The sequence below is a fragment of the Penicillium malachiteum genome (genome assembly GCF_028827825.1).
Source record: "Penicillium malachiteum strain IBT 17515 chromosome Unknown utg000004l:1.0-4883003.0:1.0-4884900.0, whole genome shotgun sequence".
In the NCBI taxonomy this organism is placed as follows: Eukaryota; Fungi; Ascomycota; class Eurotiomycetes; order Eurotiales; family Aspergillaceae; genus Penicillium; species Penicillium malachiteum.
Window position 1 is genome coordinate 2746016 of NW_026643097.1, and position 18192 is coordinate 2764207.

Below are 18192 nucleotides of genomic sequence, written 5' to 3' on the forward strand. Positions count from 1 at the left end.
GCACTCAGCACACATGGCCCATTATATTATCATTAATTTTGTAATCAATGTCAAACAAATATCCTTTCCTGATGATGCAAAGCAGAAAGAACGAGAAAATTCCAGTTAATGTTGTAACAAAACAATCAAGGCTTCGTAAGTTGCTCCTTGCGATAAAAGAAGATACAGAGGACGTTGATGGATAGCATGAAAAGGAGGCAGACCCAGAAATCTGCCTTCTCCAAACCGGCTATGATGCCAGCTGAGAAATCAGGGAAAACATTACCAGGACCCAACTTATCCGGCGCTGTGGCGCGGGCAAGGATGGTCGCAATGGAGCCTACCACCTGCGCAGCTAAGAGGGTGAAGGTGATATGGAATCGAGTCATTGTGTGGAGAAGGATCATACCAAAACCTGCATTTTCGTAAGTCAATCTGTATTCGATATTGATTCCATGTTCGATGCAAGGTAAAACATACCGACACCCTGAAGGGAATCCAAAACTCCCAGCCACAGCCATAATCCTCTACCAACGAGAGCTCCAGTTACTGGACTACCCGCCCAGGGAACGTATGTGGCTATGTTAGAGGTTGCCCATAAGATCTGAGCCCATCGAGGAGCGCCAAGGCCGATGGCAAATATCGGGATAAACCAGGCGTGCCTCTTGGAGAAGACGTGAAACACCCAGAGGGCTGCCGCCCAAATAACGATAAAAAAGAATAGAATGAGTAGAATGATTTCCCACGAGGTTGCATGTTTGCTGGACCAGAGAAAGAGCCAGTTTCGTCCGTAAGGTGCCGAAAGCCAGTAGTTCGAGATAAACACCATGTAGAAAAACCACTAAAAACACGGAGTTAGAGGGAAAGTCAGCTTGAGGGCAAGTAGAGGAGACGTACAACAATGATGCGACGCCGGAATAGCGTTGTATAGAATGTCGGCACTTGACCTGGTGCTTGTTTATAATACGCAGGAAGTCCAAAGAAGACCAGGGCTCCCAGAAACCACAGAAGACAGGCAAGACCAACTCCAATCCCGAGTAGAACGTTTGGATCAGTCGTGGCAAGGCTGTATCGCGTGCTCCCGCTGTTATTAAGAGATGACATCCAGCTACCCCAGTACCAAAGGAAACTGATCATTAACTGCTGAGTACCCTGAATGACTGTCGCTCTGTAAATCCAAGACCTCAGAGGTGCTCCACCTAGATACAAGGAAAATTAGAGAATTACTATGCGTTCAGGAAAGCTCGTTGCATACCTTGATCTCCAAAGTTGAGTGCGAAGAAAATCGAGCCACTTGAAGATGCAAACGAGTACAGCCCAGTTCCTACGTTTTGTAACCAAGGTTGACTTGTGGTGTTGCGCATGGGACCGCTAAGACCGACAAACAGAAAGGCAAGACCATATATCTGTGAATGGTCAGCTTATACTCTCCTAGCTAAAATTGGATAACCTTGACGTACCATGAAAGGAGTCGACAACACATAGACTGAGGGGACCAGACGAAACAGCATCCACCAGATGATCGAAGAGGCCAGATAGATGGATGCCAAGATGTACAGCTTTTCGGCTGTCTCGCCAATCTGACCGTTTAGGAGTGTGATCTGGTACGAGTTCAAGGCGAGAATTTGGCCCTAGAAATATATCAATATCTGTGATCATTCATATTGAATTTGAAGAGGGATCCAACTCACAACAGCAAGGAAGATGGAGTATACGGGCCAATCACCCAACTTCATCAACATGAAACGCTTCAGACCCGTAGGGGGAATATAGTCATTTGGAAGAGCAAATTGCGCGGCAATTGGGTCTGCATTTAAACCTGTAGCTGGCGGAGTCTCTGATTGACTGCTCTCATGAGGCTTGAAGCGAAAGAAAGAGGGAGCAGGAGACGGCAATGGGGACTTGCCCAATTTGACATCGTGGTATCGATTAAACCAGTCCTTTTCACTCTTCTCGAGAAACTCTCCAATGCAGAGCTGATCTTCAGAATTTTTGCCATTCAGGTCAGCGAGCTTTCTCTCGAATTTCTCCGCATACTCATTATTCACATCTGTGAAGAACGGATCAACTTTCTGGAGGTTGTAGTCTTGTTTCTCCTTGATAATATCATCGACGCTGACCAGACTCATCAGGGATGCCCTGACATCTCCTCGTTCCACCAGGCCGTCTCCTGGGCCTCCGCTGCGAATTGGTGTGCTGGCGCCGGATTGACCAAAAGAAACACTAGGCGTCCCAACTGACGATGGACGGGTGCTGCCGCCCTCATGCATGACTCCGAAATGAGGCCCATTCTCGGATATATTGAGACCGACAGAAAGATCCGTGGGCGAGTAAATCTGGTCGAGGCCTTGTTGAGGTCGAGACGCAGGAGATCCCACATCAGCGGTAGGTGGTCTGCTCGTTGGAACAGAGCCGGTAGAGCTGCGTGATCGGCTCTGGTCGCGGCTTGTATTTGAGCTTGACGCAGCTTTGCGAAAGCCTTCTGGAACAAAGTTACTGCCACCGGACATCCGCCATGAGCTGCGATCTTGGCGGTCAGAGTACTTGGTGTGCTTTTCAATTGAGGTCGTTTGAAGGATTTCCAGATCCTCAACCCACTGTGCAACGGGAAAGCGCTGCTTGCCGGATCGTGCACGCATGACCTGCCGTGTCTCTTGTGACGATTTCAGAGCGTCATTTATGGCCATCTTGAACTGTTGGATAAGATGCTTGGTTGTCATAGACTCGCTGGAATGTGTTAGTACAAATATAAATCTATATATATCTCCTCCAGGGCTTGCAAAGAAAACTCACATCGTGAACCACCATCCCGGCATCTGCCCAAGGCCACCAACACTGAATAAAGTTAGATTAGTACTCGACTTTCTTGTTTTCAGCCCTGCCAGGTGAGTCTTACCGTGATCCCACACCCAAAGCCCCCTTTCGTCCAAATTCCACGGCCACCAGACCGAACGGTTCATCACGCGAAGGGATCAAGGCGAATTCAGCTCCGCTGAAAATGAAGGGCGGCAGTGCAGTGAACTCTGGTCTGGAAAAGACTCGCCCAGGGTAGAGCTCGGTTAGTCGATTCAATTTCATTGCGGCAAAGCGTCCGTAGAGATCAATGACTGGACCAATGCACATTAACTGGACCTTTGGGTGAGAATCAAGAATGGAAGGGAAAATGTCTGCGATTAGATCAACGCCTTTCTGCATAGACCAGCGACCGACAAACACAAATAGCTGGGCCTCAGGTTCGACTTTCAATCCTGCCCATTCTTGAGCTTGTTTCTTGAGTGCTGCACGACTGGCCTCAAATTCTGTATCAATGCTGACATCTTCGAGACTATTATTCATGCTTGGAGACCACTCGGCGATGTCAGAAGGATCAGGGTTTGGCAGCGCCCCAATATTTTTCAGACCCCAGAAAATGGGGTATCGGGCGTACGATCTCTTTCCATATTTCTTGGAGACACCAACAGCGCCGAATCCATTTTGATGGATTCTCAAATAGCTGGCAGCCCCATGAAGAAGATTAAAAACCTCACCGAATTGCACATAAGCCTTCACCACTCCATGGTCAAGGTTATATACACTGCAAACCTCTTTATTCTGCTTTGGAGTCTTCAAGGGCCAGAGCCCTTGAAATTCAGCATTATGCAGAGATAGGCAGCACGGAATTGTGCGAGGTAGAAGATACAGAGGGGCAGCACCACCATGGTAGTCATTGATGTGATAGAGGTCAATTGCCGGGAACCTCCTGATAGCTTCAGCGATACACTGATTCCAACTGGAATAGAATATAGCTGAATTCAAGTCATCCATGCGGGCAGGATACGGCTCTGATTTGCATTGAGCTCGAAACACTGGCGCGTCTAACAGAACGTACGTGATATTTTGCAGCCGGTGATACTGGACATCCACTTGGTAGTTTTTCCCAAGGACAGTGATAACCATCGGCTCCTGGGGGTCGTCTTTGGGGTAGTCAACCCCTCCAACACAAGGGACCACCCATATAAGGTCATGCTGGGTCAAATGTTTCCCCATCAACTGGGCCATCACACCAAGCCCACCGATCTTGATCTTAATGCCCCAATCTTCGATATCGTATTCCATGGTTGCAATGAGCACGGTCCGTCGGTTTCTGTCTACCGTGGCACCAATGACGCCTCCACTTTCAGATGGGGGTGCGCCCAAAATGGTTGGCGTAGGTCCAGAATTGGATTCGCTGTCATTAAATCGATGTGTCACTCTTTGAAAGACGCTTACTAGCGGAGCGAAACTTGATCTCTTCTCAGTCACACCAATCTGATTGAATTTTACCTGAGAGAATGCCTTCTGGTAGACATACACCGCACCGGCAGCAGTGCTGATCGGCACAACCGCCAGCAGGATAAAGATGGCCAACTGAACCCATCTGGACCCTGTAGGTGTAGCGTAGACTCGAAGGTCGCCATCATTCACTGACAGCCGGAAGGAAAGATAAGGCGAAGGGGGTGGGATAGTTACGTTGAAAACATTGGTCAAAAGCGTGACTGGTGGAACCTGGTCCAGAACACCGTCTCCGTCAATGTCCCCAAACACCTGCGTTTGATCGGGCAGGCCATCCCCGTTTAACCCCCAGGCATTGAATGCAACTTGTTGGGGCCATTCGCCCATGAAATGAATTTCCCACTGACCAGTGGTGTTGCTAAGCGCCATCTGATTGGCATAGCCAGCATCATATCCATATTGGTTGAATTCTCCTTCTATCCAGAAGTTTGGAAAGCGACGTGGGGGATTATCTGCCCATTCCGTATCCCCATGTTGCCAATGAGCACTACTACCGGTCAACTTGCTCCAGTACTGGGCAAGAATGTGTTCTCCTGCCCAGGCCTGCTTCGCAGTACCAGTCCAGTTTTTGCCAGGAATTGAGGTGTTGAAGCCCGTGTATGTCATCCAGTTACTGAATGTGGCTCCAAAATCCAGTGAATATCGCCACATATCTGCGCCAGGGGCCTGTGGCGTTACCGATAGCGGATCAGTGTCAGACGAAGGATTATTGAACAGGAGCGTCCTGCTGTAGTTGGCTAACTGTGGCCAGATCATCGGATTGTTTTTCTTTCCGATACGGAATAGAAAATGGTCCACGGACTACCCGATCCAATTAGCATTAGAAACTCTTGGGACATGTATAGCGAGGTATGTACTCACACCTGTAGATTTATTTCCATCTGCTGTAGTCACATTGTTAAGTGTGACTTGGTGGACCCCTGGGAAAACATTGCTCAAGTCTGCCTCATAACGAAAAACACTAGTGAGTGCTCCAGGCCAACTCACAATCTCAGTCTCTTCAATGGATTGACAAGACACCGAGCTTGTGTTCAGCAGCGGAACCTTCTCGTCAAGCGCTTTGGACGTGATGGTCAGAGAATTGGTGATATTTTCACAATTCATATCCTGAGAGAATTCGAAGCCAATTCGAACCGTTTCTCCCGTTGTTCCCTGAGACACAAGGCGAGCATCATGTCCTGGAGAGAAGCTCGTTATATATGGGGAAGGGCCTACAAATTTATCTTTCGGAACATAGGCTTTGAACCCCCAGGCTGGCATAGTGAGATTGTGATAACAGCCATTGGGAAGCTCGGACCCTTCAAACCTACTCATCGTCAGTAATAGGCATAAATCTTTAGAGGATCAGTAGTAATACCCAAGCGTTATTGAGCTATTCGTCAAAGTGAACTCTTCGAATGGAGGAAACAGGTTTTTAACCGTTGTTCCCGTGGCAAATGGCGAGATCCAAGCATCCTTACTGCTGCAGTTGAACTGATAGTCGACTGTTTTGTTGTTATTGGAGTAAACCAGCCAGATGCTCTGGTTTCCCTGGCCTTGACCATCGAAATTCTGTAAATCCGCAAATCGTGATCTTATGACACTCCACATTCCAGTCTCAGTCGGTGTCCCATCACTCCCTGGAAGGTAGATATCGAAAGTATGGTTGGACAATTGTTCCAAGTACCAGCCATCATTGAGGGTAGGATAGTTTTCGCGCATCTCGAACATCATCTTCATAAGGCCTCGCGCTGGGTGAGAAGGGTCGCGGTGATCGAGGCTGACAGAATCATCTTCACATCCGGTCAGAGAGCTTTCTAGCGGGAAATTAGCGTATTTTGATGACCCAAGCTTGTAGCATCCGTGCATTTGCCACGCCTGAGCGGATGACATGGGTCCTCGACCGAAGACATAGTTGTCGGCCTGGTTGTCAAGAACGTAGAAATCCTGTTCCTCGCCCCAGGAGAGGATGGGGATTCCAGGCATGAGCAACGAAGCGACGTACAGACCCAGATTCTGCTTCTTCGTCCCGTTTTCGATTCCTGGCCACCTGAAGACATCCTGGTTCGACACGCCGAACAGGTGACGCGGATCAAATATACCAGTGTTCACGTTCACCATATCATTGGTCTCCACAAGACCATTCCAAGTCTCCACAAAGTTGACTGGAGGGTCGCCTTCGGCAGCGTATGAACCATCTAGGCTGAACGGAGTGATCTTAGCTTCCATAAGGTGAGAGTAGCATAAGGGAAAAAACCCACCCAAGAAACCGGCTCATGGCGCGGTATAACGTGTAGTGAAACGCTGCTCCATCCAACGCGGACCTCTCCGCAGGTCTCAAGAAAAGTACCTCATCTGACTCATCTGTCTTATTCGTCATCATAAACGCTTCCGTCAGATTGGAGATTGTTTGATTCGTCTGATGACCGCGACCGATATAAAGCGAGCCAAAAGCGTTTCCCGCGACAATCTCTCCAGGAATGTAGAAGTTGTCCTTTCCCACCTCTTTAGCGCATTCTCGCATGTACTCGGACCATTCACCAAGAGAGTCGAGGGTGGCTTGTAGAGCCTTGTCAACGCGGAATCCGTCAATATCAAGCATTTGGATTGTTAGACACGAAAAGTGCTTGACCTTGGCTAGCACATCCGGTCGCCATCCGCGTAGACGATCCTGCACGAATGCAAATTTGGCTATCTGCCCTTCCCACTCTGTGTAGTTTCCAAAGGCGGCAACTTCTCCATACTGCATTGGTCAGCCGTGCTCAGTAAAAAGAAGAAGGGAAATGCTACCTGATCAAATTCACTATTTCGACATTCAGGGCCAAGGCTTGTGGTGGTCAAACCAGTCCCATCATCATCCCAGAACCTCGGGTACTCCCAGGGACACTTCTCCTCAACCTCATTTCCAGGCTGAAAGTCCCAGTATCGACGTTCGTATTGCCATACATAATCGTACTCGTGAGCATTGATCGGCGCGGATGCGTTCAAGAATCCCTGGAAACCGATAAGATCGCCCATCCTATCTCAAGTCAGCAGATGATACCAAATGTTGTGCACCTGCATGTCCACGGGCCACATACGTTACAAATGTATTGTCACAAATAACATATAGTCCGCGTTCATGCGCCGCAGATATCATTGTGCGCCAATTCTCAATCGTGCCAAAGTGGTGGTCTAGCAGCGTCAGGTCAAGCGGGGAGTATCCATCGGCAGCCCATGGGAAGTTGATATATGGTGTTCCAGCGAGATAGATGCCCTGTAAATTACATATGATATGGGTCAATAATGGTCTATTCTCCCAGAGCATTTGGAGCAGAATACCTGCGGACGTACCTTGATCCCCATACCCTGAAGATAGTCAAATGAATCAGCTAGCCCTAAAACGTCGCCGCCATGGCGGAACTCGTTGGAGGTCAAGATATGTTCCCATTGTGTCCCATTTGCATCGTCATTAATTGGATCTCCATTGACGAATCTATCGAGGAATATAGTGTAAAATGGGAATCGCCAATTCTCCGGCGACGGGTTGTATGTGTGGCCATCCCACTTCCCCGAGTAGTCGAGGGGATTTGTTGCTGTCTGGTTCTGGTTTAGATTCCAGCTTGCTTCCTCTGGTAGATAAGGCAGAGATTGCGCAATGCGTATAGATAATGCAAAGATAGCAAGGTAACGAGCGAGGAAAGTGAACAGCTCCATCCCGCAGAGTAAATGTCTCTATGATGACATTCACAGAACACGCTGTTCGAGCCTTGGCTGTAAAAGGAAAACAAGGAAAACGACTACAGAGAGCATAACGGGAAGAAAAGAATCAACTCATAGAGACAAGAAACACTAAACAATTCATAGGTCACAGATTTGCAACAGAATTACACGTATGAGCAAAAGAAAACCAATAGTTCGGAGCTGCCGAGGCTAATTGCAACAATGGATTCCGAACGCGAGAATACTACCTATCGCTGCCTCGTAAATCAGCACAGACGCAAGCCCTAGAATCAGGCGAACCGATGGAGGCCCAAGCTATTCTCGATGTACAGCCTCAATCCCGAGCAAAGGATGATCTTCGTACTCCCGCTAAGCGGTTGGGCGATCCTCATTTTGGGCGATAGATCTCCAGCCGAGATACGCCACATCTGATGAGCGTTGGAACAGGTATACTTTTCCTCGGTCATTCAATCCATATCAAGGTTCGGATTTGAATCAGCCTTCCCTAGGGCTTGCACATACTTCAGCGGATTGTTGGGAAATCTAGACCAATTCCCAAACCCAATCCTGGAAGTATCATATCCCATAGAAATGGAATCGATCTGACATGCATCATTGTAAGAATTTTCGCGTGGCCTACAGGGCTGATCAAATATACGAAGTGGGTCATTGTTTGCGACTGTAGTCCGAAGTGCATGGCTGGATCATATGGCGGAGAATGTTTCATACGTGTTTGCTGCAAATGTACGGAGTATACGTATGCAAAGCTATACGACTTCGGACATTGGGACTTTTCGAGGCAAGTGTTGCCCAGGTGCCGGCGATAAATCATCGATCATAAAGTGTAAAATATGCCAGATCTGCCATGCTGCCTGATAGGTGATAGAACACGTCACCTCGGATACGCAATTGACCTATGAGAAAGAGTGTGAGATGCATATGTATGATGATAAGAGCGTGGCTCATTCGTGCGTCTCGGTTCCTGTCTCAGGTTATTTCGCGGCCACTCCACTTCTGCTGTTGTGGCTGCGGCATGCCGTATTAGTATCGATGGGTCGGCAATTTATGCACTTGGAGCTTGGCGAGACTTACGAATAGTTCGCGGTTAAATCCGTTCAAAGGCCGAAATTGTCCTTATCTGGCCCCACTAATGCTTTCCAGACCCCAATGGAACAAATCTCAGCTGTCATATTTGGATTCCCAACATTCCAGGTTAGCGTAAAAAACGGGTCATGGACCGGGATCTACCATCGGAAGATGATATGAGTCCACGGAAGGTTTGAGGTGGTTTGAGGTGGAGATTTTTTAAGGTTCATCGGAGCCATGCCGTCCGGGCCGATAAAATACAGATAGATCAGATGAATGGTATATGTATTACATGTACAGTAATGATACACTCTGACAGCCCTGCAGGGGGATCTCTGTGTTGCCCAGGTGGAGCCACTGGGAGGCTCTCATCACTTCCTTCTATATTGTTAACTTAGAATCAATTTACCCGCCCTTTGCATGGAATTTACCAAGTCCACACACCTCTTGAATCAGGACAAAGCTCAATTATCATAATCCATAATGTGGTGGTGGAAATTTTTGGTGGCTGCTTTCGCTGGAACAGTACATGCGGCTTCCCGAGATCAATGGCTCAGTCGGTCTATCTACCAACTGGTTACCGATCGCTACGCTCGATCCGATAACTCAACTACCGCTGCTTGTAACGCAGGACTGGGAGAATATTGTGGTGGTAGTTTTCAGGGCATCATATACAAGCTGGATTATATTCAGGAACTGGGATTTGATGCAGTTTGGATTTCTCCAGCGCAACAACAGGAGTCAACTCGCACGGCGGATCTCTCAGGTATGACAGTCTTGACTATCAACAGATATAGAGAGAACTAATGACTCGAATCCATGAATGGTAGCATACCACGGATACTGGCCAAACGATCTGTATGCAATCAATTCTCATTTTGGTACTTCCCATGACCTCCAGACGTTATCCGCAGCGCTGCACGCGCGTGGCATGGTAAGTCGCTGGCAGCAATCTCTGTTGAAATTCTTATGAGACTGACTAGAAAACACAGTACCTCATGCTGGATGTTGTGGTGGGTGACATGGCTTGGGCTGGGAACGCATCCACCGTCGACTATAGCACGTTCAATCCATTCAATGATCAGAAGTATTTCCACGAATACGAGCTCCTTTCCGAAGACCCCACAAATGAAACTTGTGTTCTGGACGTAAGTTTGACTTCGCATATGATGAGGACATTGCTAAGCATTTAATCTTTCATCAGTGCTGGATGGGAGACAACACCATATCGCTTCCGGATCTGCGAAACGAGGACGAAGATGTTCAGCAGATTCTGGGTACCTGGGTTTCGCAGTTGGTTTCGAACTACTCCAGTATGTTCCCAATTTCCCAGTTTTTTTTTCGAAATCATTTGATAAAATTTACTCTTTTCAGTTGATGGCTTGCGAATCGACAGCGTTTTAAATATTGCGCCCGCCTTTTTTTCCAACTTCAGCAAATCAGCAGATGTCTTCACAATGGGCGAAGGCGCTACTGAAGACGCATCCGGCTATTGTTCCCTGCAGCCCAGTCTAGACGGACTTTTGAATTATCCGTTGTGAGTATGTCATAAAAATAAACATTGGACTTTTTGACACCTTTATAGGTATTATATCCTGTCGGACGCCTTCAACACGAGCAACGGTGACCTGAACACGATTGTACAGTCTATAGACTACATAAGGACACAGTGCGAGGACGTATTACCCTTGGGAACGTTCACATCGAATCAAGATGTCCCTCGCTTTGGCTCGTATACTTCAGATATATCGGTCAGTGGATTAAATCCATTTTCGTTCATCAACCTATATTGACGCTGTCACTCTCAAATAGCTGGCTCGCAACATTCTCACAATCAGCATGCTCACCGACGGAATCCCAATCCGTAAGTCGCCCTAGGAACCGAGATGATAGTCAAAAACATTGATAGAAATGATTTAGTATACTACGGGGAAGAACAGCATCTTTCGGGTGGATACAACCCTGTCAATCGGGAAGCCCTGTGGCTTACGAAGTACTCAATGAAGTCAACCTCTCTCCCTGTGCTAGTCCAATCGCTAAATCGCATCCGATCATATGCGAGCGGCGACGGAAAAAATCATACGGTCGCTCCAAAGTCGGGGACCGACTATTTATCGTATCTCTCTTTTCCGATCTACAACACAACAAACATATTGGTCATGCGCAAAGGATTTACTGGTAACCAGGTTGTGAGCGTGGTATCCAACCTGGGAGCCAAGCCAGCAAGTAATGCCACCACCAAATTTACGCTTGGCTCCGACGGCACAGGATTTTCATCTGGACAAAATGTGACCGAGGTCCTGTCTTGCAAAACCTTTATGGTTGATTCAAGTGGAGATCTCAGTGTCGATCTCAGCTCGGATGGAGGGCCTCGGGTGTTCTATCCTACTGAAAGCCTGAATCAAAGCACCATTATTTGTGGAAATCACACCCAGAAATCTTCAGCCTCCTCGGGAAGACCAAAGACTGGGAATGGAATTTCTTTATTTGGTTTGTTGATGGATATTAGGGTATTGATATTCCCAGCTGCTTTGACCGCCTCGTACGGTTCCATATACTTCTAGACCGCTATTGCTCCTGAGATCCCATTCGACCATGGCTGGATCTCGTAGGGCTCGTATCAGTTTGATTTTTTTTATTTTCTGGTTTTTTTTGTGTGTTAATTTTCTTTTGATATTCTTGCGACGATTTTACGATAGATGACAAGTACATTCAATTTTTTTTTTGATATTCAATCCCAAAGTGTTCAAATGGTAAAAGTTATTGCGGAAGACAAAGGATATTTTGAGTAACTCGAAACTTCATACCTGGGAGCAGAACTCCAACAAAAACAAATTAATAGTTTACAAGTTTATAATTGGGCACACTGGCAATGTCATTCCAACGTTCAAATGTTTTAGGACAGCATATAGACCTCGCTCTCAAGTCCACGGGTCTTTTTGGTGACTCGGAGGTAATTACTGGTATTCGGTCATCGCTGTAAGTAACAATACAATACCACGACAACCCGGACAGGGATAGATAAGATTCTAATTATAACTCTTGATTTCTGAGCCCTGTCGGTATACATGCTCTGTTCGGAGTATATACTGTACTTCTCAGCTCCACCACCGCTGACAAGATAGCGAGGACAAGAGGTCACAGCACATTTCTGTGTTTGGAGACTTGGTTGGGAAGATAAGCCGCATTACTCGCTTCGAGTACCCAACACAACAAGGCGGCTGATGATGCAAGGCAATCCTAGTAATGCCTTTTTGTTGTCCAAGTATCATCCTACGTGGTCATCGGAATCACTCTCGGACTGTCTCAGTCTATCCACAAGATATTCGGCTCATGTTAGAGGTCATATTCCGATTCTGCAAGGCTTGAACTATCTCGTATTCTCAATGCACTTGGCTTCAGCTGAAAGTTAGTGGTTTCTATCTACGGATTCCGAGTCAAAATTTTCAACAGTCTGTTTCTTACTCTGTCGAGCAAGTATATGGGTATAATAACTTGAGTTGATATAAGAAATATCCAAGTGATGCATTCGAGTTCCCCCAAGAAAACTTTCCAGTAATTCAATATTTCCAAGATTTTAACCTACTCAATTAAAATGACCTACTCACTGGTATTCATCATTGCCGCCCTGGGCCTCCTCTCATCGGCTCTTGCCATCACCATCACGGCTCCATCATCGGGTGCCGTTTGGGATTTTTCCACGGCCAAAACTATCAAGTTCACTTCCAATTCTACTGATCCTTCATACATCAGTATCATACTTCGAAATGAGGATGGCTCCTTCCAAACAAAGCTTGCAGATAACGTCAAGACCTCCACCGGCGAATATACGACCCAACCTGACCCTAGCATTCCAAACGGGTATGTGGAAGATAGAGTGGGTAAACAGAAAAGAGCAACACTAATGTCATTCTGCCATGACTTAGAGATGACTACGAGATTCAGATAATCGATTCTGCTGGCCAGCTCGCCCTAAGTGATGTGTTCACTGTTGAAACGGGGGCTTCAGATAGCGGTACTACATCCTCGTCTTCTTCTGCGACATCCAGTGCGACGAGTTCTACAACCGTCTCTTCCACACTTACATCTTTTACCTCCACATTTACATCTGTCACATCCACACTTACATCTGCCACCTCTACACTTACATCCCTGGCATCTTCGACGCCTACGTCGTCGACAAGTCCTTTGTCCTCATCAGGCATGATACAACTCCGCACAATGTGACAAAGAGATTGTACTAATACCACTCTTTATAATAGCAGGTTCCACCTCTGCCTCCACCTCTTCTGCCACCTCCTCTACCTCTTCTTCCAAAACCACATCTTCAACCTCCTCCGACGCTTCATCTACCGGTGCCTCCGCCTCCGCTTCGCAATCCACTGGTGCTGCGTCATCTCAGTTCATCGCTCTCAATGGAGTAAAGGCTGTACTCGGTGCTGTTATCGCTTTCTTCTACATCTAGATTATATCATAATCTAGCACAAGTTGTTGTGCCGGAGGTGTGTATACAATCGTATTCAGTCGGGCTGAGCGTGTGACTATTATATGTGGGGTTTCGGTATGCAGGTGCAGGCTCAGCGCAGTTATTGAATTCTCCTTATTGGCTGGATTTAATTTAGAAATACTAATTAAGCATTCAAGTTGAACTTTCATGTGGCAATTCCCTCAAATTCAAGTTGGAATGCTTATTTCCAAACATACATTCAGGATTACTGTCCAGTTTTTAGATCCTAGTGTGATTGGTCTAACATCCGGAAGGATCCATATGACGATCAAGGCCGTTTACCCGTCGAACCATCTGGCTTTGAAAGCGCAAAACGATTATAAAATAAAAAAAACAATATTAATAAAAACAGACAATGATGCAATTTATAACGCGCGGCCAGAAGTTGGGGTCCGGGTGAAAATGGGAGTGAGTACCCAATAGACACCCGGAATGGGATTTCGGTGATGTTTGTACAGCTTCCAGCTCTTATAGAATTGATCTGACTGAATTGAGGCCAGTTTTGGTCTGATCATCTATGTTGTGTCGTGGAGATAGCCTTCCATTTTCTTGACTTGGACCAATCCGAAGCTTGGGGCTCATTTTGAGCCCAAGCGATATCCCCTGATTCTAATATATCACCTGCACCTTTCGAACTCCTGGTCCACTTCTTCCTCGCCATGACGTGCTTCCACCCCCACTGACACTCACGACGCGGGGCGCCTTGAAGTAAACAAATCAGGGTTGAACGATTTCCAATGTAACCCTGTAATTTATACAAGGAAACTACTAGGACCATATTTGGGACAGTTAACTAAGTAAAGCAAACATCCCTGACAGCAATAGCGGTGAAGCTTTCCAAGGTTGAAATATTTTGGTGTTTAATCTATAATCAATCTAGCTACCCCTTTTCACTTCGACTCGGAATTGTCTCTTCAAGCTCCTCCATTTCCACTCCACATCCACGATCAAAAGCAGGCTTTTGGTCGCGAACGCAATAATTTCATCAAATCCATACTCGGTATCTTTTTAGCGTATTCAATCATTTAGCAATATCTAACAACACAAGCTTTCTTTAGAAAAAGCAATACTACGACCCAGACGCGCGATACCATGCTCAACGCACTCTTATCCCCCGATTCCAGAGTACTATCCAACGTCGCTGGCGCCCTCTCGCTCTCGGGGATCGCGTTAGGCATCAATATATTCTTCTTCAACGGAAGCTTCGTGAACCATGCACTACGCACTAAACCTCCATCAAATCCCGAAGATCAAGAGATTTACAATGCTCTGTGCCAGTATATCGGCGTGCGTGAATTCATTATCGCCGGAGCCAACATCGTCGCCTGGTTATCCGGTCAACCAAAAGCCCAAGGTGTTACAGTGCTGCTATGGGCAGGACTCGCGCTTGGCGATGGGATCGTTCAATATAAGCTGAACGGTACCAATCCTCTCCTAGTCCGGCCCCTTTGGCCTGTTCTGGGTGGTGTGGGAAGTGTCTTGATGGGGTGGTTTGAGTGAAGTCACAGGTAAAAATTTGGGGAAAAGACGCCGGTAGAATGCTACCACGGAAGACAGCCCATAGCCAGCAGATGAGACTCGTCGATACCCAGCCTTCTTGCAATTTCTTCCTTTTACCTAGTTAAATCTAATGGTTGATTAAATTCTTCAAGTTCTTAAATACAAATTTTCGACTTTCCAAATGTCTCTAAATAATTATCTGATGCAACAATTAAATGTAGCTCGAAAAAAGAGGGGAAATCTGAACGACTCCAAGTTACTGGGAAGTGAAATTGAAGTAGGATTGAAGTGCTTGAGTATTGATCACTTCCAAGGTTATTTCAAGTCCCAAGTGCCATTCATGGATATAGTGTCTGTGTCAGGCTAATTCAAGTTTCAACACTTTGTGAAGTGTATACTACTTTACGGTCGCTATGTACGAAAATTAAATGCTTGAGTTTCAATGTTCTTTCAATAAATCCCATCAGTATAGACTCTGGCTGACCCGCATCTACTGCGCAAAATAGTGACGTTGGCATTCTTGATCAGTACGTGAGTGTTCCGGGTGTATGGATAAGTAGCTTCGACCGCAGGAATCAGACTCTGATCGAAGAACGCCGGACCGACTTGAGCGACCCAGGCTGAGTTACCAGATCTGAGGATGTGATTCTTGAGTTCGATGCCATTATGGTGGATGGGAATGTGCAGGTGAGTGGCACAATCGGTATAGTGACCAGGAAATAGAGTATCAAACTGAGTGACACCTCCCTCATCCGTGCGCTGAGTACCGCGCAGCCAGGTGGTTTTTGCGAGATCTTCGGTTACATCGCCATTTGCAGCGATCACAACCTCAGAATTGACATCAGTTGCATTCAAGTTGCAGTTCTAGATTTCAAACCAGAGATTCGGGACTGGGCCATAGGTAGCCATATCCAGAACTTGGAGATCAACATGGATATTGACTTCTCTACTGTGTTATGACGGATTTTTTCACCGGTGATATAGTAATATAAGAATAGGCTGGGAGAGAAAGAAGACTTTGAAGTCAATAAAACAAGAGGCGTGATAGAGCAACCACCCTATGGATATTACCACCACCCCAGGGTCCATTTATTTCCTAAATAGGTAGAATTCCCGCATGTTTGCCTTGTTTAAATTCCCCATCTAACATTCTGCCACTTTTTTCTGCCATACAGTACAACTTAAAAGTACAGGAAAGTTATTATAACACTCTACAGGGCCGCTCGAAATCAGCTTCACGTCTGAATTCCTTCGTTTGTTTTCTTCAAACTCTATTCTGAAACCCGCTGTCCCTTAATCGATTTAGCCTATCAAAGTCTTTGAAATTTCTCGTAAGTGTTTAATACTCATTCGGTGGGCCTGTAATTTTTTCCAGAAAGTCCAATATGACTAGTTTGAGTTTGTCCCAGACTCCCAGGTTGATGTCTATTATAAGCGCTTCTGTCTACTAGTGCCCCGGGAAAGTAACATGGCGTACTCGAGCAATTGAATTGTGGTGTGAATTTGTGAAGAATTTTCCGTTTGTCTGCAGCAATGCGAGATATTGGATTGTGATGGTCTAGTTATCCAGTATCTAGGTGGATCACCTAAGAGCGGGGTAATTAGAGTCTAAGAGATCCAACTCCTAACTTGGTAGCTATCTCTAAACCAATAAATAATACTAATAATGACTAATATTTCCTATAAAGATATTGATTATACTTTTTAAGTAGGAGTGATAAATAGTAATATTTAAAATATAATTGTGAAGGGCAGAAGCGGACTCGATTCAATCTACTCGGACCACGAACTGTGTACAAAAAGAAGCTTAAGGAGAAGAAGTAGACTTCGGGCACGATTCGTCAAGGAAGAGGAGGAATGTTGTCGGATAGAGGCCTTACTGCCTGAGATTACGTAAACCTACACTGTATTCTTACCCCTTAGATTTAGCAGAATTGAACACACATACACACATCTGTACAATTGGACCCCATTGGGTGCCACATGCTGCTGAATAAGCCTTTATTCTGACAGTTATGAGCCCGGATTCACTCATATCTTGCTAAAAGATCGATTATTTGGATCGCGATCCTGGAAACCGACCACTCGAGAACCGACCAGTCAAAACTCGAGCACGACCAGTCAACCTCCAGACAGATGCGGCCAGTCAATTTCGACGCTAAAACCTTTGAGACTAGCATCTGATATGTCCGATAAAACTACCGTGGTGTCCGCCACCGTGCAAGGCGTTAAATTACACAATGAAGAGCAGTGGAAGACATGGTTTGGACAGATCAAGGGCGTTGCTGAACGCAATGGGGTCTGGCACCTCGTCGACCCCTCACTGCCGGTTGAAGACGTGAAAAAGAAGATTCTACCTATACCGGAGGACGACGTCGATATCCCTTCAAACGACGCTACCAAGGAGCAAATGGAGAACTGGGAGAAATGCCAGAAGCTCTATAACGCTCGCTTCCAGAAATGGAGCCCTCAGAACAGAGGACTTAATGCGGTGGAAAAACACATCTCGGACTGTGTCGACAGCACTGTGGTAGACCAATTGAACGATATGGGCTTCGGTACAACCATTGAAAAGCTTATCTACCTAAAAGAACGCTTTGGGTGTATAGGTAGGCGAGAAATTGAGATCTATTACCGATGGAATCGAATGAAATTGACACCTCCTATAAGGGGGGGTAGATGTTCTTAACTGGACTGTTGAATAGGATAACACACGACGAGAAGCTATTGCTGCCAGTGTGGATATGGCCTAGGGGGGCTATATTAGATTTCCTAATAGCTGTACAGGCTATACTACCTACCTGGTGGAGTCGCAACATGGCCGAATATGCAGTCAGTGGGCTATAGAAGACAGCTAAGATTAAGACTATACTAGCTGACTTCCGCACCCAATATCGCGAGTTAAAACCGACAGTGATCCCTAAGGGCGCCAGTAATACTGCATTTGCGACTATGGTATTACTCCAGGGTCAACCGACAGCTACCCCAAGGGGCCAGCATGGTTCTACAAAGAAAGTTGTTCAAACAGGCAACATTAAATCACGTACATACCCGTGTAGATCTATCAACCATATAGCTATAGAATGCTATCTTCTAAACCCATCAAAGAGACCAAATAGATGGCGTGT

At 46.3% G+C, this 18192-nt stretch overlaps 6 protein-coding genes across 6 annotated transcripts; 5 read left to right on the forward strand and 1 right to left on the reverse strand.

Annotated features, from left to right (window-relative positions):
• Positions 1 to 125: 125 nt before the first annotated feature.
• Positions 126 to 7965, reverse strand: N7483_009102 (uncharacterized protein; the record flags this gene model as incomplete). Its single annotated transcript, XM_057092529.1, has 14 exons — positions 126 to 394; positions 460 to 820; positions 877 to 1178; positions 1235 to 1385; positions 1440 to 1610; positions 1671 to 2706; positions 2773 to 2814; positions 2876 to 5091; positions 5152 to 5596; positions 5648 to 6472; positions 6531 to 7012; positions 7060 to 7288; positions 7350 to 7525; positions 7603 to 7965. 14 exons carry the CDS (start codon positions 7963 to 7965, stop codon positions 126 to 128), a joined length of 7068 nt encoding a protein of 2355 aa, XP_056943703.1.
• Positions 7966 to 9540: 1575 nt separating this feature from the next.
• Positions 9541 to 11621, forward strand: N7483_009103 (alpha-amylase; the record flags this gene model as incomplete). Its single annotated transcript, XM_057092530.1, has 8 exons — positions 9541 to 9823; positions 9888 to 9991; positions 10050 to 10205; positions 10262 to 10370; positions 10432 to 10594; positions 10643 to 10808; positions 10870 to 10921; positions 10978 to 11621. The coding sequence occupies 8 exons, from the start codon at positions 9541 to 9543 to the stop codon at positions 11619 to 11621; spliced, it is 1677 nt and encodes a 558-aa protein (XP_056943704.1).
• A 1031-nt stretch (positions 11622 to 12652) lies between these two features.
• N7483_009104 (GPI anchored serine-threonine rich family protein) lies at positions 12653 to 13284 on the forward strand (the record flags this gene model as incomplete). Its single annotated transcript, XM_057092531.1, has 2 exons — positions 12653 to 12918; positions 12984 to 13284. The coding sequence occupies 2 exons, from the start codon at positions 12653 to 12655 to the stop codon at positions 13282 to 13284; spliced, it is 567 nt and encodes a 188-aa protein (XP_056943705.1).
• Positions 13285 to 14656: 1372 nt separating this feature from the next.
• Positions 14657 to 15064, forward strand: N7483_009105 (DUF4267 domain-containing protein; the record flags this gene model as incomplete). Its single annotated transcript, XM_057092532.1, has 1 exon — positions 14657 to 15064. One exon carries the CDS (start codon positions 14657 to 14659, stop codon positions 15062 to 15064), a length of 408 nt encoding a protein of 135 aa, XP_056943706.1.
• A 666-nt stretch (positions 15065 to 15730) lies between these two features.
• Positions 15731 to 16024, forward strand: N7483_009106 (uncharacterized protein; the record flags this gene model as incomplete). Its single annotated transcript, XM_057092533.1, has 2 exons — positions 15731 to 15751; positions 15788 to 16024. The coding sequence occupies 2 exons, from the start codon at positions 15731 to 15733 to the stop codon at positions 16022 to 16024; spliced, it is 258 nt and encodes an 85-aa protein (XP_056943707.1).
• Positions 16025 to 17249: 1225 nt separating this feature from the next.
• On the forward strand, positions 17250 to 17769 carry N7483_009107 (uncharacterized protein; the record flags this gene model as incomplete). Its single annotated transcript, XM_057092534.1, has 2 exons — positions 17250 to 17673; positions 17735 to 17769. The coding sequence occupies 2 exons, from the start codon at positions 17250 to 17252 to the stop codon at positions 17767 to 17769; spliced, it is 459 nt and encodes a 152-aa protein (XP_056943708.1).
• Between the last annotated feature and the right edge of the window lie 423 nt (positions 17770 to 18192).